At 35.1% G+C, this 18,199-nt stretch overlaps 1 protein-coding gene across 1 annotated transcript; it reads left to right on the top strand.

Moving 5' to 3' along the window:
- The first annotated feature begins 1,018 nt into the window (after positions 1-1,018).
- Positions 1,019-17,164, top strand: LOC124539476 (trichohyalin-like). Its single transcript, XM_047116875.1, has 11 exons — positions 1,019-1,096; positions 2,308-2,459; positions 6,679-6,759; positions 7,209-7,373; positions 8,184-8,346; positions 9,085-9,265; positions 10,100-10,287; positions 10,731-10,895; positions 14,355-14,567; positions 14,920-15,011; positions 17,028-17,164. The coding sequence occupies exons 1-11, from the start codon at positions 1,019-1,021 to the stop codon at positions 17,128-17,130; spliced, it is 1,581 nt and encodes a 526-aa protein (XP_046972831.1). The 3' UTR covers positions 17,131-17,164.
- Positions 17,165-18,199: the final 1,035 nt, after the last annotated feature.

Below are 18,199 nucleotides of genomic sequence, written 5' to 3'. Positions count from 1 at the left end.
TTTCTTTTGTTTTGTAATAAAGTTGATTAAAATTCAAGGAAAGTTTTTTTTATTTTGAATCTGCTGAATTGTTTAAGAATAAAAGCTATCACCGTTTATCAAATATAGGGCACAAACACTTCCAAAAATTTTAAACAAAAACGTAAAAAAAGCCACTGAGAGTCTAGTTTGAAAAGTACATTTTGTAACCTAGTATTCCTTACATACTAAAAGATATATAGTATTATTTATTACATAATCCTAATTATTAGAATGTCGTATATCATATTTCAATACCTAATACCATGTCTAAAATAAATCCATAACCTATTCAAATTATCGAAGGAAAAGAAATAAAAAATTAAGATACACGTATTCCATGCGTTCAGCTAATATCTCTGCTATATTTTGTACTAAAAACTGTTCTTGATTAATGTATCCTTATTTATAATAAACACTATTTCCTATACTCTACTTTCATTTAACTGCCAAGTAGTTCATTGAAATGTTACATCGCCTGAACATTTTTTTGAGGACGCAATTTTATTTCATAAACCTGTAGGGGCGGGGTCAATGTAAGCTGAAAGCCAAGTTTGTGGGGTTGGCGGCCTTTTTCCAAGATGGCGGGCCCCGCCCGCCATCTTGGAAAAAGGAATGGAGATTATTCGTCTTTTGCTTGAAATAAGTTGTAGATAAAAAATTTCGTCATTAATTAATTATTTGTAATTCCTTGTTATTATTGTTATGTTTTTGTATAATGATACGCATACTCGTATAATGCGACAAGTGACAACGTATGAGCTTATTGCCCTACAATAAATCTTAAATTTACTTCCAAGAAGTTAATATAACTTACTTTCCTTTTTTTTAAATGACGCTACAAAAGGTAAATGTCAAATAGCTGTAATAATGTTCTGACAGTTCTGACAGTTCATTATTACTTTTAATATTTTGTTTTTCTATCAAACTTTTAAGTAGTTTAATTTTGCTTAAAGATATCAATTTATTACAAATTATTTTAGTTATAAAACATAAAAAGATGAATGAAATAACTCCGCAGCGTCAAAAGATACCCAAAGATGGACCCGGTCCGAGGGGTGTTCCAGACTGTTACTATGTGAGTTCATTTTATTCCCTATTGTCATGATATTCTAATAAACAGATATGTTATATTCATACTAAACAACAGAAAAAAGTGTGCCGCGCCGGGGACCGTTTATTTTACATTTCGTTACAAGTAAAAAGGATAGCTTGATAAAAAAAATTAGTAAAAGGGATAACTAGATGTTTTAATTACGCAAAACGTATTACTACGTAATTATGATGTATTATAACGTATTACTACGTAAAACAATTAAAGGCAAACGTCCTAATTAGGATGTTTTCTAGTCTTCACTTTTTGCGCGTTAATAACATATCTTTTTACTAGAACATCATTGCCTATTGTACTGACAATAACATGTATACGTAATTTGAAATGCATTTAACACAGAAACGTATCATGATAAATATTTGTATATCTTACCATACCATTGTCTATGTGCGGTGGTGACCACTTACCATCAGGTGACCCACTACGCATGGCCACCTACTGATGGCTTTAATTTTTTAAAGTTTTGAGCCTGCCGGGGCCTTTTACCACTAAGTATTGTTGTATTATAGCATGAAGGGTGACTAAGCCAGTGCAGCTACACGCAAAAAGACATAACAGCTTAGTACCCAAGATTGGTTAGCGCGTTGGTAATATAAGAAACTATTTATACTTCTTATCATACTAATGTCTATAAGTAGTGGTGACCACTTACCGTCAGGTGGCCCATTTGGCAATTTTTATTCTTAAGCATTGTAAGAAGATAGCATGGTCTATAGTACTCGTTTTTAAATATTCACAATAACATTGGGATGTTAATATTGTGACATCTGATTTTTTGTCATAAGAAGTAAAAAGTAGTAACAGCCTGTAAATTTCCCACTGCTGGGCTAATGGCCTCCTCTCCCATTTAGGAGAAGGTTTGGAACGTATTCCACCACGCTGTTCCAATGCGGGTTGGTGGAATGCACATGTTGCAGAATTTCAATGAGATTAGTCACATGCAGGTTTCCTCACGATGTTTTCCTTCACCGCCGAGCACGAGATGAATTATAAACACAAATTAAGAACATATATTACATATATTGTGGTGCTTGCCTGGGTTTGAACCCGAAATCATCGGTTAAGATGCACGCGTTCTAACCACTTGGCCATCTCGGCTTTTTTGTCACACTAAATGTATATTTAGTTTCAAATTAGGTTATCAATGGTGGTTAGCGTTTTTTCAATAATTACAGACGTCTCGAGTATTGAACTCGACATTCCGCTACGTGAAATTTATTCGCAAATTAAGAGCTGAGGAGGAGGATCAAAGGAAAGGTGCCGAGAATAAGCTCAAGGAGTTGAAAGATAAACAGAACAGCGACTTTTTCATACGATGCGATAGACGGTATTACATATTCAGTTATATTTAGTATTTATACGAGATAACAACCTCATCTGTCAAGAAGTACACCTGATAATATAACGTTATCACCATGTATTAATTGAACCACCAATTGGAAGAAGGGAATAAACACTCTTACATTCTTTAGACGTGGGGCTAAATATTATACATTTAAAGCAGGTCTGTCTGTGAATAAATCAGGATTGATATTTTCTTAATAATCATTGATGTCCTATAAGTTTATAAGTTGAAAGCAAAAAGTTATGAAGTTTTTTTTTATTATCTCCGTTCCTATTTTTTGGATTTATTCCCTTCTTCCAATTGGTCGTTTAATTATTCTATATCCTTATAAGTCAGACGACCTCCGTAGTCAAGTGGTGTATATTATCATATTTATTTATTTTCAGTGTTATTTATCGCGTTACCTCGCCAGCAGGGCCGTAGCCAGGATTTTATTTCGGGGGGGGGTTCGTGCTCCAGAAAAAAAATGCTGCTTTTTTTCGGCAATAGTAAAATAAGCATAAACATATTAAAATTAAAATTTTATTTTAAAATTTATTTAAAAGACAACCGACGACTTATTTTATGTTATAGGGGGCAAACGAGCACGAGGCTCACCTGATGGAAAGTGGTTACCACCGCCCATGGACTCTTTTTTTTAAGGTTCCGAAGTCGTGTCGGTTCGGAAAAAGCGTCGGCGAAAGCTGTTTCAACAGAGTGGTTGTGTAATGAAGTATCATCATCACCTCATCCTGGACGGTCGATCGAGCTTCGGGCAGCAATTTGTGCATCTCGGCCCGAGGCTCATCAACGACGCCGCCGCTCTCGGCCGCCTTCTTCCGAATGTGGGGGGCCGGGATCGCTATGCCGGCGTCTGTACTGCGGAAGCCGCAGAGGGTCATAGCGGTGAGAGGCGTCAGAGGGTACCGTACGGTGTCGTGAACTGCCGCGACACTTCTCGCGGGCGATCCGCCTTGGAAGCTCCAGGCGGAGGTTTTCGCGGAGGTCTACCGGTTCCGTGTGGAGACGAGGAACCGCGGCGACCGTCGAGGGTCGGCGGAGGTCGGGCGAATCAGGGCTCTAGCCCAGCAAGCCCTGACCGCCCGATGGTAGGAGTACCTGGGGTCACCCACGGCGGGCCTGGCGACAGTGGAGGCGATCCGTCCCCACTTGAGTCGCTGGGTCGCGAGGAAGAAGGGCACGCTCAACTTCAGGACGACGCAGGTACTTACCGGGCACGGATGCTTCGGTAAGTACCTGGACGGAATAGCGCGGCGGGAGGTGTCACCCTCCTGCGCCGTGTCGACTGGTGCACCACACCCTGAGTGAGTGTGCCGCGTGAAGGCCCCAGAGACACTCCTTGGCGGCGTCTATGGACGGAGACCTCTCGCTGACGAGCATCGTCAACGAAATGCTCGGCAGCGAGACGTGTTGGTCGGAGATGCGCTGAGGCCGCGGAGCGCGAGCGGGAAGAGGATGCTGCTACAGACCCGCTCCGCCGTAGACGATCGGGGAGGAGGTAAAAGCGCTACGCGCACCTTCTCCCCCCGCCTCAATAGGCGCCGCAAGGACCAGGGGGGGTCTCAGTACACCTTGAATCCCCCCTATGTGTTGGAGTCAGGGCGTCACGGTAGCATGCGTAAGCGATCCAGTGGCGCCCACCGAAAGACGGAGAGGGTACTCTGGTTTTTAGTGGGTAAACCCGGTGGACATGGGCGCACTCGGCGTCCAGGAAACTGGGGAGTCCCACAACCCCCAATTTCCATCACGCGAGGGAAGCGCGTAAAGCGTTTTTCCGGCGAGAAAAAAAAGGTAGAAAATGACTTAAAAATCGTGCTGTTATGGATTTTTGAACAATAAGGTGGTGCGGGTGAAACTATGAATTTTGACGAGATCACCGAAAGTGAAATTCAGCAGCTGGGATTAAACAGAACAATGCCTCCGAACATTTTCCGTGAAATATTCGGTAGAAGATGCTGAGTGATCTAACATCTCTACGCTAAAGGATCAAGCAGGTCGAAAAGGGCTTGATCGTCGATAATTCGAGCCGCTCTGCGTTGGATACGGACAAATGGAAGGAGCTAGTACTGGAGTCACTCGCCCAGAGGTGTGAGCAATATTCCATGTGTGGTTCAATTTGCGCCTTGTATAGTTTTAGGTGATGGACTGGCGTGAAATACTGTCTTGGCTTGCTGAGCACACCGAGCTTTTTTGATGCCAATTTGGCTTTGCGTTCCAAGTATTCCGATACTAGCTGTGGCAGCTACTGGATCTTCGGAAATCGTGGAGATACGAGAAATGGTAAGTTTATTAGCGGCTAACGCGCAAACTTACCTCTTTTTGGGGTTAAAGTAGACTAATTTTAGCCGGGGTGTCCGAAGCTACTAAGTGAGCCTAAAGGACTCCTAAAGGAGAGTACTTCCCCGCCATCAAATATTTTAATAGCAAAATAGCAATCATTATATGGACTAAGTTTAGCCGGCCCCAGTTCGAGACTTTGTTTAATGAAGAATCGATTACAGACACAAATTTGTTCCGGTTTTCTCCGACGTTTTCCCGAGAAATATTAGCCCGGCTGATATATGAGGTGTTTACAGTCTGCATAGCAGTGAATGTTACAGATTTGCAACAAGTCATTGATAAGCAGAAGAAACGGAGTGGGTGATAGAACGCAGCCTTGTGCAACATTAACGAATTTTAAATCAGAGCATGCACCATATATAACGACTTTAATGTTCCGATCTGCCAAAAAGCTGGTGATCCAATTGCATAATTTCCTGGGAAGGCCGTAGGAAGCGAGCTTCGAAAGAAGCGCTTTGTGCCATACGCTATTGAAGGCCTTCGCTATGTCCAGGCTGGCCGCCAATGCCTCCTCCTTGCTCTCAACTGCTTCCGCCCAACTATGACTAAGGTAATCTAGAAGATCACCAGCTGAACGACCCTCACGGATACTAAACAAGGAGGTGATGGCTATAGGCCTATAATTGGACAGGTCTGGGCGGTTACTCTTTTTAGGGATAGGACGCACCAAAGTAGTCTTCTAGGAGTTCGGCTGCTTTCGTAGTCGGCGACTATTCGGTAAAAAGCAGCGACTATCAGTTTTTTAATAATAAATAGTATTGATATTCTCAATAAAATATATATAGAATGTATCAGAAATTTTACAATATGTGTTACTCATTTCAAAGTGTAATGGTACTCTGTAAAAGGTTTATCTTCTTTAGTATCTAAAATTACTAACATGATATTATGATATAAAAAATTAGTATCATAATGAAATGTGAATAACGGACTGATTATTATTGCCTCTAGTCTTTGCGTAAAATGATTCATTTTGTTTAGATTTATTGTCGTATCAAGACCAAATGGCTTAATTTTCTAAAGAAACCAATTAATACTTACGTTTTGTTTGTTTCATTAGCGCAAAATATTGTTTTGATAAAACGATAGCGGTTAGTGAAAACATTTCGGGGGGGGTTTGAACCCCCAAAACCCCCGCCTGCCTACGGCCATGCTCGCCAGAATGTCTGGCTTTCCTTCTTCTTATACATACAGCAGCGATAGACAGATTCTTCCTCTCTCTCTAACAAACAGCACTAGTTTTTTCTATAGTATAGGTAGGTGGACGGACAAACGGACCACCTAAAAGTAAGCGGCTGCCATCACATATATTAGCACTGTTAGAACAGCAGTAGCAACAGCAGCAGAAGCACTGTTGAAACATTTCCAATACCATCAAGACAATAAGACTTAAATATGATCAATTATACTACATTTTATTGATTGGTATTACTTACAAAGCAGTTCTGAAATTGTCCGCATAGTAACTAAAATACACTAAAACAAGAAGTATTGTTATCTTTAATCTGTGCTGTTGGTCTTGTAATGATATGACCATCCGCGTAGATACAACCTACATAATATGTGTCGAATCTTATCATAAATTCTAAGATAATCAAATAAACAATCACTACGCTTATCAATTGAATGGGCACTTTCCTAAACCTCCTTAAGGTTTAAGTTTTTTGCAACGCAACATTCCAATGAACTTTTCCATAATCTAACACATTTAGGATTCCTCTTAATATTTGCTTCATTGCCGTGTCACAGCTGAATTATAATTAGACGTTATACCAGTAAAATCTCACCATCGACCGGACCATCCATCGGCTTGGGTTATCAAAATGTACAGAACATCGAAACAAATCCTCTTTATTTACAGATCGCTCATAAACAATGTTGCTCGTCGAGTTGATCTGTGCATGGCTTCTTATCAAGAAGATCTGAAACAAAAACGAAAAAGGTAAATGTCCGAACTCAATCCGAGTTTTATTTAACACCTCTCAGCTTGACATTAAAAATACAAATAAAAATAAACTTTCCATTAATATCTAGACAAGTTTACGGGAGCAAGACAGACTTTTTTAAAAATATATAATATTTGAGTTTTAAAATATTTAATTATAATTAAAATTGACATGACCGAACAGAGGTTTATGCTCTAGTCGAATGTTGTTTTTACAAAATCGTTTCCCAAGACATATGATCCCAAAGCATAGAATGACACAATGACTTACATTCTGCTGATTAAGCATTCACTTCTATTGTCTCCATGCTTTGAGCTAACATACACACCTACTAAACACAGTAAAACTATTTCAAGTATCAATACGATTATAGTTTGAGGTCTTAGCAGCCTGGTTGTGAAATATATTCAAGGAAATCTAGTCTGAATAATTTGATTTGATATAGATTAATAGATCTCTACGCACGCGAAGAGGAAGAGAACATACGTAAGTTCGTGACGCAAGCTCAAGCGGGCGCTGAACAGATATGGAATGAAAAGATGGACCGTTTGAAATACCTTCTGGAGAAACGGAAAAAGGAACAAGAAGAAAAGTATAAAGATACGCCGCTGTGAGTTTTGTATCTATATGTATAAATTACAAAATTCCACTGAGATTCAGATAAAACTGAAAATACTTGAGTTTGCTGGTGAGTTAGTCTTCTTTCACACTAATAGATGCCTGAGCGTTGATGATGAATTGCCCAGTCTCTAAAAGGCCACTCCAGTCTAAATCTGTCAGAAACTACAATATGATAAAATTAATGTTAGTCTACTTAGTTAGTCATTTTAAACTAATGCAAGTTAATGTAATATTCAGAAATAAAACTCTCAGCAGCAGCACAGGACTTTGACAATTTTACCCTCCCGAGGTTTGGATAACACGACAATGCAGTCTTACAACTGCTGATCTCCTTCTTTTGGCATATGTACTTTGGTTATCAAAAAAAAAAACAAAAATAAACATTTCAAAAAATATCGTATTATATAAATATCTTTTGTCTGGCTTATATACTGTAATATAGCTTACGTTAAAATAAATGTAAGAATTAGAATAAATATAATATAATTACATGCTTTTGAAAAAAGTAAAGTTTTAAAGTAAATAAATCATTCATAGATGGTAAAAAAGCGTGGAGTTAATAAATGTTGACTTCCAAGCAGGATATATTAATATAAAATAATTGTATTTAATTAACATTACTTTGTATTTTTTAAATGTTAAAAAAGAGTAGGTAACTACTGAGTTTCTTGCCGGTTCTTCTCGGTAGAATCTACTTTCCGAACCAGTGGTAGCTTCACTTAATTTTAAAATGACGATTCAAAAGTGCTTGTAAAAGCCTACTTGAATAAAGTTTATTTTGATTTTGATTTTTGATTAGGTCGAAATGCGTACACGTTTTACCGTGTATATACAAATTACGTGCGAAAGAAGCGCAGGAAATCCAACTGTACCAGATAAGAGAGAAGCAAGCGAGGAAGATGGCAGAGTTGGAGTTTGACAAGATGTGGCATGAAGTCGCCATGAAGGAGTCGGAAGCCTTGGTAAATTGTTTATAGATTTAGAAATATTACATATATAAATTACAGTCTGTCAAATAATTCACAAAAGGGCTCAAATAAAGTAAACTTAACAGCTTGAATAATGTACCTAGAAGTTTTGAAGTACATAACAGCGAATTGAAAGCAGGATTTTTCGACGTAGTCTCTCGCATCTTTAAGGTTGTGACGTCATCATTTCTTGGAAAATTCAACTTTTTTAAGTTGACTTGATCAAATCTTCGCTGGATTTTTTTGTTAGTTATGAATATGAACCGCTAATCGATAATGATTAGGTTTCTATTTCATAACGATAAAATCACATTTTGTTAAGAGAACTAGTTCCCTTTTTAAAACACTAAATGGTTGGTCATCAGAAGTCACTATAGAGCGTTGACTTGCAGTATCACTAGTACTTTTTTTTTGTTTTTTTTTTTCTTTTTTATGGTATAGGTTGGTGGACGAACATATAGGCCATCTGATGGTAAGTGATCACCATCACCCATAGACAATGAAGCTGTGAAAAATATTAACTATTCCTTATATCGTCAATGTGCCACCAACCTTGGGAACTTAGATGTTATGTCCTTTGTTCCTGTAGTTACATTGGCTCACTCACCTTTTAAACCGGAACACAACAATATAGAGTACTGTTGTATCTGGTGGATTTGGAATGCGTTCATAAGACATGCAATATTATTATAATAATAAATAATTGGATTTCAATTTCTGTTTACATGCTAGGCGGCTCGTATGGAACAAGATACGATAGAGAGATTACGTCGAGACCTAGAATGCAAGCATTACACCGATTTGCAGCTGGAACAGAGACGAATACAGAGGGAGAAAGAGAAAGAGATGCTGAAAGAAGAAGCAAGAAGATTCAAGGCTTTATGGGATGAAGATATTAGGAAGGAGGAAGAAGGTTGCTTTTTGTTAAATAAAAAATAAAGTAACAGCCAGGAAGTCTTCTCCTGGACTGGCTTGCTTAAGGAAAAAGAAATAAAACTTATCTATCATACTTCGTCATAGTCGATTTAAGGTTGTGTTTAAATGTCTTCCGCAAAAATGTTTCCTCTTGATGACTCCAGATTAACTCAAGATCAGTTAAATTATTTAGGTATCTATCATATGTATAAAAATACACTCGACAGTTGTGGTGACCTAGATTTAATTTCCTTAAGTATAATCACTTAGTTTTAACAATCTATATATTTTATAATATAACTACCTGAATTTTACGAGATTTAGGTTGAATTTATTTATATCAATCGGATTTGTGGAAGTGCATTTTTCTAACCAGTCTGGGTAGATACAACCCACACCTTACTGTCATATTCTAATGGGGATGTTACATCGTAGTTCTCAAGGTTGGTGGGCATTGGTATTTTAAGAAATGATTGTTTCTTTGAGTTTCAATCTTTATGGGCGAATTTGCTATGTTACCATTAGGTGGTCCATTTGATCGTGGGCTTATAGATTACATTAAAAAACAAAAAAGATTTTTATTCATTAGGATAGACGATCAAACTGATAACTTGTAAGTGGCACTTACAAGGTATCACTTATACACGATTTCACTTGCTAAGTCGCTACTCACAACAGAAAAAAGCAATTGGAAGCATCGGCTGTAGAATAAATGGTGTGTGTGGTGGGTCATGCTAACAGGCAAGCCTTATTATGTTAAAGAATATAATTCATCATCAATACAATATTTATAGCAAACACATATATTAGACTAAGCAATATTTATTTACAGCTGAAAGACAGCGTGCTGAGAAACGAAAGGAAACAGCGTTAGAACGAAAACAAATGATAGAAGAGAGGCATGAAAAACTGGCCCAACAGAGGGCTGAGGCCAAGTTGATATCTGACACGTGGGACTCGCTCGCCGGGCAAGGCTTGGCTGACGAATTTGCTGCGATTGAACTCAGGAGAACGAAAGAGGTAAAGTTATATAAAATATTATAGATGATGAAAATAAATCTATGGGAAAATGTTATTGAAATATGCTCCTAATTGATTTTTGGCTAAGTTAATCGATTCCAACGGAGACATTATTCGGTGCGCTAAGACAAGCACTCCCGTTACTTGCTCACACGATATATGGTAATGAGGAGACCCTAGTAAGTTCCGTCTGAGTGAGTGAGATCAGGACCACATTCAAGGTCTCAATCCGAGGTATAGAATTATAAAACTGTCGCCTTTTAATGCCGAATACATATTAAGAATTTCTAATAAAACAGTTATATAAATCATTAGTGACAATGACAATTCCAATGACAGAATATATGAGGAAAACATTAAAAAGTGTAAATTATATTTTAACATTGTCATAAATAAGTAATTGTTTAATGGTCCTTCAATCCTAACATTATTTATTTTTTCAGAGAGAATTGGATGAATGCAACAAAAAGATGATAGAGCTGAAAAAACAATATGAAGATCTAGATAAGGCAATTGAAGGCCCCCTAGCTGAAGAAGTCAAGAGGAGACAAGAGTATATGGACAAGAAACGCTGCGAATACCTTGCCTGGGCTCAAAAAACTAACAAAGTAAGTGAATTCGAGAATTTCCAATAACCTTTAATAAAGTAAAGTAACAGCCTGTAAATTTCCCACTGCTTCCATTAAGGAGAGGATTTGGAACATATTCCACTACGCTGTTCCAATGCGGGTTGGTGGATGGCACATGTGGCAGAATTTCGATGTAATTAGACATGCAGGTTTCTTCACGCTGTTTTCCTTCACCGCCGAGCACGAGATGAATTATAAACACAAATTAAGCACATAAATATAGTGGTGCTTGCCTGAGTTTGAACCCGAAATCATCGGTTAAGATGCACGTGTTCTAACCACTGGGCCATCTCAGCTCTAACCTTTAACGAATGATCTGAATCCATGGCTCATTTCTGTAATAATAATAATACAATTATAACGATAAAATGTATAAAAGCAGAAATGTATAGTGGATAGAACACGTGGTTTTGAACAGTAACGCGGTTCAAGGTCGCGAGTTCAAACCCGGAGAATTATAGTACGGCACAACTTAGGTGTCGCATCGGCAAAATTCGTAAAACCGATCACATCCGAATTGAGTACGCTATCCCAAATTATCAATATTTATTTCTCATGCGAATATGATCTTTGCACAAACGTAATAACTTGTAATATCATATGACCTAATATATTCGTCAATTTGACACCTCGATTTACATCCACTTGCTTTCTCTGACGCGAGAATCTATAGCGACGAATAACGTCGAATGGCGCGATAGGGAGCTATTTCTATTGGTTGTGTAAATCGACAGTAATCGGTTTCATTTTCATTCCATTGCATTTTCCGATGCTACATCTAAGTTGTGTCGTACTATATGTGCCATTGACTTGTACATATACATGCAGTTATTATAATTCATCTCGCACTCGGCGGTGAAGGCTAACTTCGTGAAGACTTTACCAACAAGTACGGATTTGGTACTTTTGCTCGCTTTTCAAAGAATCCCACTGCAATTTCGGAAAATGTATAAGGATTAAATTTGAATGCGTGGAGATATTTTTGTGTTGAAAAACCTAAGCCCTACTTGGCCTATTGGCAAATCAACCTTGATTACTATTCACAGATTAATTATATCAACCTCGTGCACGATCACTTCATAAAATGGTGGATTTTTATGAAAGGATATCTACTAAGCCATTGTAGCCCAGCTCTGAATCTTAACCACATCTTAAATATTAAAAATAGTTATTTTATGATCAGTTGCGTCGTGTATTGCATACCTACCTCATATTTGTTCAACAATCCCGCATTATCATAATAATTACTTGATTCAAATCGATCCTCATTAAATACATTAAAACGATAGCTTATGATTTCGTCAAATATAAATAAATAATCATCTTCAGTGCGACAGTGATGCAAGATACAACAATTTTTATTTATTTTATTTTATGGAATAGGTTGGCGGACGAGCATATGAGCCACCTGATGGTAAATGGTAATCATAACCCATAGACAATGACGCTGTAAGAAATATTAACTATTCCTTACATCGTCAATGTGCCACCAACCTTGGGAACTAAGATGTTATGTCCTTTGTGCCTGTAGTTACACTGGCTCACTTACCCTTCAAACCGTTGTTTAGCGGTAGAATAACTGATGAGCGGGTGGTACCAGTGTTGGGCATTAATCAAGCAATTGTTAATTATTTTATTAATTGACTAAAAAAGTAATTGCAATTAAATTAATTACAATTAAATTAATCGCAATTACACTTTTAATTGCACCTTGCAATTAAATTAATTTGATTAACGTATGTCAATTGCAACTTACAATTAAAATAATTGCAATTAACTTTTTTAGTTGTTTTATAAAACAATTAAAACTAACAATTAACTTTATACATCAAAATGTAATTAGTAAATTTTTAGAAAAATTAAGCTATAAGTATTAGACTTCAGACGAATAAAAATGTGGTCAAAGACTCTAAGTTTTAAGCTTATTTTTTCTAAATGTCTCTTTCCACAGAAAAAAAGTGTTTATTTTTATATTATATAATATAAAGTTGCATTGATAAATATTTCTTCAGCGTAGGTATAAAACAAAAACATTTCAAGTCGTCGTTTTCGCTCAAGTCTTTATATTTTACAGCAGTATTTTTAATTGTTATTTTTAATTAAAATTAACAAAACAATTAAAAATTAATTAATTGTTAATTGTTACTAATACAGTTATCAATTAAATAATTGTTAGTTGTGATTTTCCACAATTACAATTGATTAATTGTTAACTGTAGTAGTAACAATTAACAATTAATTAATTGTTAATCTTTAATTTTAATTGCAATTAAAATTTGCCCAACACTGGGTGGTACCTACCCTGGAGGGCTTGCACAAAGTCCTACCACCAAGTACAACAACAATGTAGGAAATTCTAATATAAAAACGCTTAACCAATATATCGATGTCTTTCTTTCTTAATAAGTCGTAAAGCATATGTTTTGTCATTGTTTTTTTATGTTTTCTTTTGGCTTCGTTCAAATTAAATATGGGTGTTTAAAAGTCTGAATCACAGAACTCCTGACTCCATATGTTGTTTATCCCAAATGTTTATATGATACCGTGAGTAAGGACGGTGTTGTCCGCTCCTACGAAGTAGTACCAGTACAATTGCGATATTGCCGTTGCTTTAAATTTTTATATTAACACTACATAAAATACAATAAATCAATTTACAATATATAAGACGTTTTGGCAAGTATCCTTCTTGTATTTCGCTTCGTAGAACTATATTCAATATCGCTCACAAAATCAAAAATGACTAAACCGTCGCGGAACTATTATTTACAAACGAAATCATTTTTAAAATACGCACTAGGCACATACAGAAATATAAAAAAAGAATAATAATAGCCTTCTACGAGTTACAAATACGTACAACAAGCAAGGAGGATTTACTGTTTTCCCTTTTCAAGATTCGAAGTCGAATTAAATAAATACAATTTGAAGTGAATACTTATTGTTATTGTTTCATTGAAGTGTTTGGTTTATCATAAACAGAACATGAACCCGGAATTGAAGCCGGAAAATCGAAGACAATGAATCAAAGATAGTAATGTTACGTGGGAAGGCTACCAATTAGACAATATGGAGCATCATTTTTCCTTTTCGTTGTTTACGTTTTGAGTCACCGTCCTTTGTTATTAGACGATAATTGTTGTAATTTCTTTATAAGTATTTCCCTCTTTGTAATTTAATTATGATGAATGAAGTTAGGAAACTTTTTTTAGTATTGAGCAAGACAGTATAAAATCATTAAAAAAAAAAACAAATATTGTTTATGACTACTGATTTGTTAATAGTCTAAAATTAACAATAATTTGTAATTTCAAAATTACACTATGTTCATTTGCTAAATAGCAGAAATAAATCATTATAGCATTTAAGATTTTTAACTCGATATTATACTGTGTGTATTTGAAATATTCTTTAATTTATAAGTATATAAAATTCCAGGAAGTTCGGCAAGCAATGGTGGATCAAATCAAAGAGCGACAAGAGGCTAAAGAGGTGTTAAAAAAGAAGATGGCTGAAGAAAATGAGTACCAAAGACAACTGTTTGAACAGCTGAAACAGTTGGTCGACCATAAACAACTCACTGACGCACAGAGCAGAAAACAACATCAACAAGAAGTTCTGTCACAGATTGAATATAATAAATTGTTGAAGGTTCGTCCTCTTTTTAATCATTTAGAATCGTATTATCGGATATTTTAACTTTAAGTCCCACAATGACAGTCCCAATAGTAGATTTGTACGAATAATAAAAGTAAAAAAAAAAATATCAAAATTGGTCCACCCAGTGAAAAGTTATGAGGTAAGAAACATATACAAAAAAAAATATAGACCAATTGATAACCTGCTTTTTGAAGTCGGTTGAAAAGTCAGGATAAGTAAAGAAAGAAATATTGTATAGCAAGCTTGCTATACAATATTATCAGACTCACTCAATTTGTCGTCTAAAAATTGTTTCTTGTCATAAAATTGCTAATTTTATCTATAATTGGTATAACTATTTCAGGAACGGGCTCGTCAAGAAGAATTGGACCAAATAAAGAAATGCCAAATCGCGACTGAGGAATACCAACAAGAAATAAATAAAATGTTATGCAGGTAACAGATTGGTATTTATATCGAATTAGTATTGAATAAATATAAGATTTATTTATTGTAGCTACCAACATAAAAAAGCCTTAAAATCCAGTAAAACCGTTTTTTTCCAACGTTTTCATAAGTAACTTTAAAAGAATTATATGTGATATAATTTACATATTATACAATATATACATTTTGTTAATCAAAAGTGAAATGAATCTGCAGCTGCCATATTATTATAATAAATTAAAAAAAAAAACATAAAATGAAACAAAATTAAGATATATAGCTAAATAATTGAACTTCGGTATTACGTAATTCTATATTTACTATAAATAGTATTAGCCATGTATAATTAATTCATTCACAATAAACAAACAACAAATTTTAATTCTAATCGCGTTTTGTACACGTGATACGTGACACAACGATTAAGCTCATTCCACACGTTACACGTTACAATATAGAATTTATATTAATATTATTCAATGTTCTCTTTGTTCGTTTCGTAATAAAAAATGCAACACATATACAAATATAAGCCATAGATTATATTTAATTATTATTTAAATCATAGATTAAAAATGTGTTAATAATGCAACATAATAGGTATTTGGAAAAAGTCGAGATTTTCTTTTCCTCTTTGCTACTAAATCTTCATAAAATACGGTCGGGCCTCGAAAATTGCAGACTTGTTTATAAAAAAATATATTAAATTAAAGAAGAGAAATGGCAAAGAGGTTTTATAAGCTATTTCTAGTCAGGCCTTTATACTTTGGTTTTATCAGACCTGGGTTTTTCTCGTTTATAATACATTATTAATAAGCCTGATTGATATTGATATGACTTAATAGTAACACAAAAGGAACCGTGCTCTAAGCGTTCAAACCGAGTATTCTATGATGATTTTTTAATAAGAATATTCAGAGGAACAGGCTATTTGACTGGTTTTTAAAATCCATTTTATATTATTTAGTAGAAGTTAAGGAACCCAGTTATAGTTGTGTTTTTTTTATTTCTTGTACATATTTGCCGAAAAATATCGTATTAAAAATTCCATATTTAAATAGCGCGCAAAAACGCTACTTGGATAATATGGCGCTGCAATGGGGTCGGAGACGTCACTTTCAGTATTTTAATCTGTGGTACATATAGTAGAAAAGCAAAGTTTACAAGAAAGTGACTTCATCGTAAGCCCAGCCAATCAGGAGCGTTTTGTGTCACGTGACAAACGTTTGAAAAAATGTCTTTTTCTTTATGGATTTTTGAATAAATTAGGTATTATTTTCAACTTTCGTTAGTAAATAACCATTTTTCAACTCATAATATACACTGACTCACAATTTATTTTTCGCATTGTCAAATAGCCTATTGTTTAGATTAATCCCGGCTCTTGTATTTCACCATCTGACATCGCATCAGAATTTAATTCTAGATACACTGGTGTTCTGATGGGTGGTAGAAGGTGGTCTTCAATGTACGAAAATTGTATAAGGCGTTTTCTTCGCACAATCTCTCTAAATCACATGACTACTTATAACCCAAAAGCCGGTGTTGCAATATTGCATCGATATCGCTTCTCATCAGTACCTTTTGTGTTACATACAGTTCCTTCTGTACATTTACCATATATTATATAAATATCACGTTCTCTTTAGTGAGAAAATTACATCTTAAGGGAAAACCTTTACGTGCCGAATGAAAATCTGCTTTATGAACACACATTGGTATGTCTACTGAACCATAATATAAGTATGTGGTTGAAGCTTCAGCGACTAATACCATAATTCCTAATAGAAACGTGGAATTCAGTTAGACAAAAAAAAATTAAATTATATTCTCATTTAATTAACCATGTAATAATACTACATAATTATAGTGTTACTAATTTAAGGTTACGAATTTATGATTAATAAATAAGTCTGTTATTTTAATTTATACAATAGATATTTTCCCGCTTATTTTTCACAGATAAAAAAGTATGGAAAATTTGTTAAGCAGTTAGTTATTACTACATTTTTTTTCACATTTCAGACCTTTCTTCAGCGATGATGTACATCCATTCATGAAACAAATGGCGAAAGGACTTAAAATGAAAGAGAAATGTCCCTGTTCACGGCCCGATTATTGTAAATAAAATGCTTTTTTCACGTAAAAAAAATTAATAATTGTTTGGTAGTGAATTTTTGTTGATTAAAGTTCCTTTTAAATTATATTAGTTTTCATTTGATATTAGTATTATTTGTAAATTTAGGTTATTTACTACTAAAATGATCTAGACTAATATAATAAATGCAAACATTATGCTGTCTGCTTATTTATCTGTGCTCTATCAAGGTCAACCATTGAACAAAATTTGATGAAATTTTGTATGCAGCAATGGGTAACTCCGAGGAAGGCTACTTTTCTATGCAACTAGTTACAGTAGTAGTAATTAAAAAAAAAACATTCAATCGTCAATTTGGCGAATGATTTTGGTTATGTATGTAAAATTTTACTCTCGCGTTATGATCATTTCCGCATAACAAACAAATAAGATTGATGATTGTGGAGGTACCTAATTCGAATAATATGAAATTTTGCCGATGCTACAGCTAAGTTGTGTCCTACTGTACTAATTAATTTGTTAAGATTAATAGGAACTTTCATAAATATATATGTAAACGCAAAACTCACTGATTATTCACAAAATCTTAGAAACGAAAACACCCATAAACGTGAAATGTGGCTGGTAGGTTATATAGGGTGTAGACATTTTCTTAGAGGTTTTTACATAACTCCACTCCAAAAGGGATAAAACGGGAGTTGGAAGTAAAGCTACAGGTTCACCTTATTCACTAAAACCAAGACAAAATTTTCGATCGACTCTGTGGTGCCTCAGTTTCTACGTATATACCATGAAAAATATGCTCATTACGTAATTAATTTTAGGCACACATTATATTTTGCACGGCTATACCTACTCAATTGGACTACAAAGTAAAAATTTGTCACACAAATTATATAAGTACTTAGTGTCTGAAAAGGAATGATACTTCTTAATTTGCCAAAATTGGCGTTTGGAATTTTTGTTGTTAGATTTTTGAAAATATTCGGTTTGAATGAAACTATTTTTCTATCTACAAATTATTGGCATTATTATCTAATATTTACATACTTATTACACTACGACCTTAAGTCTAATCTTACAGCGTATCATAGAAAAA

Source organism: Vanessa cardui, chromosome 22 (genome assembly GCF_905220365.1).
Source record: "Vanessa cardui chromosome 22, ilVanCard2.1, whole genome shotgun sequence".
Lineage (NCBI taxonomy): Eukaryota > Metazoa > Arthropoda > Insecta > Lepidoptera > Nymphalidae > Vanessa > Vanessa cardui.
Note: the sequence above shows the minus strand (reverse complement) of the source record. Positions and strands in the feature narration are given on the sequence as shown.

What these genes read in the sequence shown, in the direction of transcription:
- LOC124539476 (XM_047116875.1), top strand. Translation starts at nt 1,019, where the DNA reads ATGAATGAAATAACTCCGCAGCGTCAAAAGATACCCAAAGATGGACCC. An exon ending in AACTCAGGAGAACGAAAGAG is followed by an intron (nt 10,288 to 10,730) that starts GTAAAGTTATAT and finishes TTATTTTTTCAG; the next exon opens with AGAGAATTGGATGAATGCAA. An exon ending in AATATAATAAATTGTTGAAG is followed by an intron (nt 14,568 to 14,919) that starts GTTCGTCCTCTT and finishes TAACTATTTCAG; the next exon opens with GAACGGGCTCGTCAAGAAGA.